Below are 8,702 nucleotides of genomic sequence, written 5' to 3'. Positions count from 1 at the left end.
TAATCAATAGATGTCCTACTTTGAACTAAAACCCATAACTTTGTAAGGTGGAAAATGAAATTATATCTGAATAATAATAATAATAATAACAACAATAATATATAATACTAATAATACTAATAATAATAGATATCTTCATTAAAAAATATATAAAAATAATAATAGATATTTAATTATTAATTTTTTGTAATTACAGGTTCTCTAACAGGTTTTAGTGTAATTATATGCCTTCTCAATTTGCTATACAGATATTTATATATATATATATATAAAGCACCAATGGAACCTCTAAAACACACCTAAACAAAGTCCTCATAAAACCAACAATTTACCGTGGCTAAAATGACGAAAGGGCAACGGATTTTTTTTCTGTCGCTAATAGTTAACTGTTTTATATCTTTTGCGACAACCGAAGCAGCACGAAGGCTGAGTTCGATTAATGAAACAATGAATGTGTCGGAAGAAGTTGGTTTGGGCACTGATTTTGAAATGCATATGTACAAGCAAACAATTGATCATTTCAACTACAAGCCTGAGAGTTTCGAAACGTTTCAGCATAGATATTTCATCAACCGGAAATTCTGGGGCGGAGGAGTCGATGGAGATCCCCGAAACTCGCCGATCTTTGTATATTTTGGTGCAGATGAGTCGTTTGACAGTCTTAAGATTTGTAAAGTTGGATTCTTGGTTGATCATGCTCAAGAGTTTAATGCTCTTTTGGTATATATTGAGGTAATACATATTACTTTTGATATATATATATATATATATTTCAAAGATGTATGTTTTAATATAAAAGGTCATCCGTTTGAAATTTTCTCGTAAACATTTATGTGACTTTAAAGTTTTCTTTAATCTTGATATTCCTCTTACCCTTAAATTTTTTATAACAAAAAAATATATTATCTTTTGATGCATGAAATGTTGATTCTTTGAGACGCAAATACATCAGAAATCTTTTAAACTTGGCTTAAAAAACAGATTGATTCCATTAATTTTAGAAATATTTCATTAGTCCTGTGAAATTATTTAAAATAGTTTATTGGTCCTTTAATTTTCTTAAAATGACTTATTGGTATATACTTTTTCAAATTGACTTATTAATTAGTCTCTTGAATTTGGTAATAAAATGATACACGTTTCAACTTGTCCAAATCTCTCCTTACGCTGCCACATAGTAATATGAAAAAGCAAATTAAGTATTCATCCATTCTTTTAGTGTACTTGTTTTTTTACTTATTATATTCCTAGTGCATATATTTGTCTAAAAGGATGAATTTCCCCAACATTTTTTAACTATTAATACTCTCTATGCTCATGAGATAAAAAAAAAATTTGGACAAGTTGAAGTGTATACACGTTGAGCACGTTCAGAATGAGACTTTCTATGGTGGACTGGACCAGTGCTTGGTCCTCCACTCCAGAGGCGGAACTAGGAGGGTTTGGGGTGGGCTCGAGCCCCGGCAGGCTGCCGGAGAATTTGGAATTTTTTTTTAGTAATGGTTAATGATGAGATGGTTAATGATGCTTATTTCTATTTTAGAGGTCCTATGTTCAACTCCCACCAACCTCGTTTTAATGCGTTGGAGGCTAAAAAAGTTTGTTCAGCCGGCTGGACTTTGAAAATTTACCGTCAACCGTACGGATAATTTCGATTTTTTTTTACGTTTTAATTTTTTTTTTACTGATATGTTTGAGCCCGGGTCATCTGGGGTAGGGGTGAGCAGAACCGAACCGAAAACCCAAAGACCGAAAAAACCGAACCAAACTGGGCCGAATTATATTTTGGTTTGGTTCGGTCTTAATTTTTAAACTAGTTTGGTTTTCGGTTCGGTTCGGTTTGGTCCGGTTCAAAACCGAACAAACCATAACAGAAATACAATATGTACTACTTTTAGTTTTAAGGTTTTAAATTAATTAACTAATTATATATAGAAAAGAAAAACAATTAAATATGTTTTTTTTCTCAACTAATTATATATATAAAAGAAAAACTAATTATATGATTATTGTCTTTATATAGTAATTGTTTAGTTAGTTAAGACACAAATAGTTGTAGGTCTCTAGTGCTTTGTTTGGTCCAAACATGAACCAAACCTGACCGGATCGAAATAATTCGGTTCAGTCCAGACCAAACCGAATTATAATTTGGTTTGGTTTGGTCTTAAAAAATAGAGGTAATTTGATTCGGTCCAGTTCGGTTTTTTGACCGAACCGGACCATGTTCACCCCTAATCTGGGTCCTGATTCCGCCACTGCTCCACTTACATGATGTCACATCAACTGTGAAACTGATGTGACAACATTTGAATGGATGAGACCAATATTTATCCCATCCCATCTAATAATTTTCGTTCAGAAAGCTAATAGAAGTTCACTTTTTTTTTTCTTTCTTGCTATAATATGCTATTAGAGGGGTAAATGAAATTTGTATTTTGTTTAAAAAAAAAACATTGAAATTTTTTATTTTCTTCCAATAAAATCAATGAGATTATTTGGTCAACACCCGAAATGTTGATGTAACACAAAAAAAAGAAAAAAAAAAGAAAAAAAAAAAGATAGTTGACTATATGCAAATTTAAAATATCAGCATCGATACTATGGAAAATCAAGACCAGTGTGTGGAACCATAGAAGAAGTAATGAGAAATGCAGATAAAAGAGGGTATTTCAACTCAGCTCAAGCTCTTGCAGACTACGCCGAAATTATTCTTCATATCAAGCGTACTTTGGATGCCACCCAATCTCCGGTTATCGTCATCGGAAAAGCATACGGTGGAAGTAAGTAACTGCCCTATTTTACGTTTAAAAAGTTACCCTTATAGTTTAGGGTTATTATGCCGGAGGCCAAAGTCAGTTTTGTATTAATAACATCACTAAAGTTTAACGTCAGTGAGATAAAAAAATCCAGTTAATTGTTAATTTTTTAACGAGCAGAGTATGAACAAACCAAAACTCAGCTCGACTCAAGTAGATTATAGCCCTAATGGTTTTTTTTTTTGTTTTGTTTTTTTTTTTTACAATAAACAAAATGATATCCAATAAGTTTAGTGACAAAAAATTAATCTTATAGCATAATTGATGGTTAATTATAAAGTATTGGTTACAATGTTTATTTTGATGTTAAATAGTGCTCGCGGCATGGTTTCGTCTCCAATACCCTCACATAGCTTCAGGAGCATTAGCATCATCAGCAGCTATTCTTAGCTTTGATGGTATAGTCCCTCAAAATGTTTACCATTCTAAGGTTACAAGGAATTTCAGAGTAAGTTAATTATTTTAATGTTTTTATGTAATTACTTTCCTTGATTAGATATGAAAATATTGATTAATTCCTTAATTAATGTTTTTATAGGAAGCAAGTGAGACTTGCTACAAAACAATAAAAGAGTCATGGGATTTCATTGATGACATTGCTTGTCAACCCCATGGCATTGATCTCCTCAGCAGGACTTTTCGCACTTGCAAGTAACACACTTCCTCTTCTCAGTAGCGTTCGTTTGGACTCTGAATGACCAAATAAATTTAACCATTGATTAATTACAAGTAGATGCCATGTAGTTACACGAATTTGCAGATGAATATCTGTGCTATTTTTCGTTACAAACGCAAACGTGTGGTTTACAAAAGTTTGCATTTTTTACTCTGCCAAATTTGACTATAACGACCTCAAAATGAAAATTTTCAAGAATTAAAATTGTTTAGTACCATATTTACTATGGAACCATATTTTTAATTTTCCAAAATAATCATTTTTGGATTTCTCTCTCTAAACAGTAACTTTCTGTCTCATAAAAAAACACCTAAATGACGTCAAACCTAAAAATTGAAGAATTAAAGTTGCTTAAAATATCATTTAAGTGTTGAAAAATTTCATTTTGAGGTCGTTATCGGCCAAATTTGGCAAAATAAAAAAAAATGCAAAATTTTGCAAACCACATGATTGTGTTTCTAAGGAAAAATACCACAGGTACCCATTTGCAAATCCGTGTAACCACGGGACATCTACTTGTAATTAACCCTTAGATTTAAGCTTATTAAAATGCTAGAGTGGAGATTAAAAGTATTCTAAAACTTAGATTTAATAAACCTAGATCTAACCGTGAATGGCTAAATACATTTAGTAATTCAAAGTTCAGGTGAAATATTATTTCACTTAATTCCATAATTCTTAATCCCTATATTTATCCAGAATTTAATTTAATCCAATCCAACATGTAAATTGAAGTAGTTTTTTTTTATTTTTGTTGTTGTCGTTGTTGAAGAGCCTTATCAACTCCAAAGGAGCTAAAGAAATACATAGAGGGAATATACATAGATGCAGCTAAGAATTATGCAGCACCAAGCAGACCAGTTCATGTTATATGTGAAGCCATAGATGATCCTAAAGATGATTGTCCAATGCCTATCAATAAAATTGCTTCTGGTTTATTTGCTTATTTAAAACACACAAACCCCAACAATGCTTGCACTGTTAATGCCCCTATTCCCTTTGATGGTTGGGCTTGGCAGGTGAATCTTTCTACCTACTTCTTAACTATAATACTATCTTATCTTCGAGTGTTCTGTCCGCGCGACTAAAAGCTTTTACAACCTTGATAAAAATCGGTTTGGTTGTGTAGACATGTAGCGAGATGGTGATGCCTATGAGCCCCGGTGATGACCCCGACTCCATGTTCCAACCTTCTCAGCCTTTCGATTTTCAGGAATTCTCCGACTCATGTTTTGCTTCCTATGGTGTCACGCCTCGACCACATTGGATTACTACCCGTTATGGAGGGCATGTACGTAATTTTCTAACACTTGCTAATATATTGAAATTTGAAGAGAAAAAAACCTTTCCGTAGTTGTTTTATTTTTTCAATTTTGATGTTTTAATTTGACATATTGAATTATCGATTATTTGCATATTGTTTTTTTAGAGAAAAAGAATTTTCGTTACAAGAGACGAATTAACCAATTATGAATAATATAAGAAAAAACTCAACATTGGGAAGAGATTGTCTAGCAATAAAGTGAGCAATCCCATTCGCTGTTCGAGGAATAAAAGAGAACGAAACAACTTTTCTATTATAGAGTAAGTCCTTACACTCTTGAATAACAACGATGAATTCAGAGAGATAAACTTGAGAAGAATTAAAATCTTCAGCAACTGAATTTACATTGTTTCAATGAGTACAATATGCATATCAAGCGTAAAATCCATATGATTGCCCTTTTAAGCGTCATTGCTTCAGCTACATGATCATCAAAAATTTATTAGACTATATATTTATTTGTTATTGGTGTGTAGTTTAGTATAAATACAGAATACAGTTCACTCTGTAGTGAACAACTATAGTCAACAATTGAACTTATATTCTAGGCTAGAGATAAGGAACAGACTGTGTCAAAATAATACAGATAAATAACAAATAAATATATAGTCTAATAAAATTCCCTCAACACAAGAACTGAAACACGCTAGAATCTTGCCTTCATTGTTATGCAAAACAGAGCCATAGCCACTCTTCCTGCCATCTTAGAAAATGGCAGCGTCAACGTTGCACTTAACTGCACTATCTAGAGGCTTCTCCCAAAAAACCCTTGTCGATCTACCTTAGCTACCCTAACTTATGATGAGCCTTCTTATCATTAATCCAATTGGCTGTGTGCAAAAGAGCTAAAGTAGCTGCAACAACTCTGTTATTTCATAGGGCATTATTCCTTTATTGCCAAATTGTCAAAAGGATAAAAACAACGACACACACATCTTTTCTAGCAACTGTGGCACAAAGTTGAAGGAAGGTCAAACTAACCTCTTCATTCCCAACCCAATCACAAGAAATTCATAAATTCTGCTATAGCAAGAAATTGTGTATAGGCAATTAGCAAACACATGCTAGTCATGCTCGACGTCATCAATGAAAAAAAAAACACAACTGATAGGAACCCGCACATGTCTTCCATTAAGACAATTCTAGTTGGGATGCAATGGGTATAAAGATTCCAAAGAAAAACCTTCATCTTAGGAAGAAGATGGAGGTCTCAAAGATTTCTCCAACCCACAAACACATTTAAGCTATTTCTAATGCTTTCTAACAGTCTATAAGCAGGCTTAGAAGAGTATATACCATGTCTGCAAAAATGTGAAATAAGTCTGTTCTGAATAGGGTTAAATGGAATAATCACATCAAGCACGTCCAAAAATTCATGGTGGTTAAGAAGAGAGAACAACTTAACTCTATCCCATACCCTCAAACTTACATTAACAAGCTCTAAAACAGTAACATTTTCATTTCTTGGAGCACAGTGGGAGGAAACATAAAAACTAGGATCTCTATTAATCCATGGATCCTTCAAAATTAATATCCTTCCCATTTCCAACACGCCATCTCACTCCTTGGGAAAGAACATCAATTGACGACCACACACTCTATCAAATAAAACTAGGATTATTGCTTAATTTAGCCGAAAGGAAAGCAACAAGTGGAAAAAGTTTTGATTGAGAGATGAATTTTCATCCTTGTTTTCCAAGAAGAGCCAAGTTAAAATCACGGGGATCTCTAAAACTTATTTTCATCCTTGTTTTCCAAGAAGAGCCAAGTTAAAATCACGGGGATCTCTAAAACTTAACCCTCCTTACTCCTTGTTATAGTCTGGCCCAATCAAACCAACGAATTTGATGCTGCCCTTCTTGCTTCGAACCCACTAAAAAGGAATTCATCATGTTCTATAAGTAATCACTAATAGATTTTGGAAGGAGGAAAGTATTCATATAGATGGTATGGTAGGGAGAGCTTGAGCCACAGATTTTAGAAAAACTTCATTTCCAACATTAGAAAAAAAAAACCGAAACTACAATTATCAACCTCTTCCTCACACAACCCTTTAAAAACTAGATGTTTTAGAAGGACCAACCAGATAAGGGAGACCCAGATACCGACTAGTGTTCAGAGGATTGTGGACATGCAACAAATTACAAATAGCCATTCTGACATCAGAATAAGTGTTAGAGCCCCTACCGCTTCAGTTGTTTGAATGAGATTAGATAATACTTTAGCACATAAAAATGAAAAAGGTGATCATAAATCACCCTGTCTCACTCCTTTGTTTAGAGAGATAGACGTAACAAAATTACCATTCACAAAATTTGAGTAAGAAATGGTTGAAACGCACAACACAATCGATTTAACCCAAACGAACAAGTACAATTTCAAGAAAGCCCGAATCCACCATATTATACGTCTTACAAATGTTAGACAATCCTCCCGCTACAAGTATCTTTTAAGCCTAAATTAGGCTCAATTTAATATATATTGAACCCTTGAATATATATATATATATGAAAAAAACAAAATAACCATAGTGTTTACTATGTATATACTATTATGAGCTTAGATATTAATTTGCATTTATAATCGAATCTATTTACTATTTTATATGATCGGTTGATTTATATTCAATTGCATATGAAGCTCCTATTTTATTCATTGTATGCAATTCTAATTATGTGCTTTTTTTTTTCTCTATTACAGAACATTGAAATTGTTCTCGCCAATTTTGGTAGCCATATTATTTTCTCCAATGGATTAAGAGATCCTATAAGTGCTGCAGGGTAAAAGAAACATATAAATTCACAACTTATTTTATTTATTTCCCAAAGTTACTGTTTTTTTTCAAATTTTTTAATATATATATGGACATGTGTGTCAAAATGATGTTTTAATCATCGTTATTATTATTATTATTACAGGGTTTTACGTAACATTTCAGATACAGTTATCGCTATCGTCACAGAACAAGGTAATACTTTTAATTTCTTTTTTATTGTTATTATACAAATTTTAGTTTAATTTTATATTTTTTAATAATTCCATCATTAAATTTTATCAATATTTATTTAGAGAAAGATAAAATTTAAATAAATTGTATATTAGAAAAGTAAAAATGAGGTAAATTTTCTACTTAAAGATAAATTACACTTTAATCTTGTTCTAAGTTTATTGAAATATTAATTTTATGTTTATCGTAGAAAACCATTTAATGTTGGCCCATAGTAAAAATCCTAACTTGCAATTTAATTTTAATTTAATTACTCCAATTTAATTTTAACTATTTCTTATATTACAAAATTGTAAAATTAATAATTTTTTTTATTTATTTATTTATTTTAGGATCTCATGGATTGGATTTAGAATGTGCAAAAGAAGGGGATCCAGATTGGTTGATTGCACAAAGACAAACTGAGGTTACAATTATCCATGGATGGCTTCATCACTACTATTGCAAACTAGACCCTAAACTAATTAAGATTAATGTTAATGAACATTTTCAGAATAATTTTAATGTCACCAAAAACTTAATTCACACTATTTGAATTCAATATATTTGCATATGTAATTCCTTATGTGTCACATAATAATATTTCAATTATTAAATTAAACTTGTATGAAAATAATGGAATGTAAATATGAAATGATTTTTTTTTTTTTTGTTAGTAATTGAGCTCTTAACTGTATTATTTTTTGACGTTAGCAATAATATTGCTCATCACTCATGACGTTGAGTGTATATTTGTACCTTATTACAAAATTGATTGAGAAACAGACTCGATATGAACGCTGTGAGTGTTTCGCTCCAAAATGCAACAAGGTTCTTCTGTTGTGGCACATTGTGTCACGATGGTTGGTTACATCAACAAGCTTTCTAGTATTGAATTTT

General features: G+C 31.9%; 1 protein-coding gene across 1 annotated transcript; it reads left to right on the top strand.

Moving 5' to 3' along the window:
• Positions 1-283: 283 nt before the first annotated feature.
• LOC136223595 (uncharacterized) lies at positions 284-8,473 on the top strand. The gene is made up of 9 exons (XM_066011687.1): positions 284-732; positions 2,591-2,780; positions 3,131-3,264; positions 3,355-3,467; positions 4,265-4,511; positions 4,622-4,783; positions 7,517-7,596; positions 7,735-7,784; positions 8,156-8,473. Exons 1-9 carry the CDS (start codon positions 343-345, stop codon positions 8,356-8,358), a joined length of 1,569 nt encoding a protein of 522 aa, XP_065867759.1. The 5' UTR covers positions 284-342; the 3' UTR covers positions 8,359-8,473.
• Positions 8,474-8,702: the final 229 nt, after the last annotated feature.

The sequence above is a fragment of the Euphorbia lathyris genome, chromosome 3 (genome assembly GCF_963576675.1).
Source record: "Euphorbia lathyris chromosome 3, ddEupLath1.1, whole genome shotgun sequence".
Classification (NCBI taxonomy): Eukaryota; Viridiplantae; Streptophyta; class Magnoliopsida; order Malpighiales; family Euphorbiaceae; genus Euphorbia; species Euphorbia lathyris.
This window is presented reverse-complemented; position numbering and strand designations above follow the sequence as displayed.

What these genes read in the sequence shown, in the direction of transcription:
- LOC136223595 (XM_066011687.1), top strand. Translation starts at nt 343, where the DNA reads ATGACGAAAGGGCAACGGATTTTTTTTCTGTCGCTAATAGTTAACTGT. An exon ending in AGGACTTTTCGCACTTGCAA is followed by an intron (nt 3,468 to 4,264) that starts GTAACACACTTC and finishes TCGTTGTTGAAG; the next exon opens with AGCCTTATCAACTCCAAAGG. An exon ending in GATCCTATAAGTGCTGCAGG is followed by an intron (nt 7,597 to 7,734) that starts GTAAAAGAAACA and finishes TTATTATTACAG; the next exon opens with GGTTTTACGTAACATTTCAG.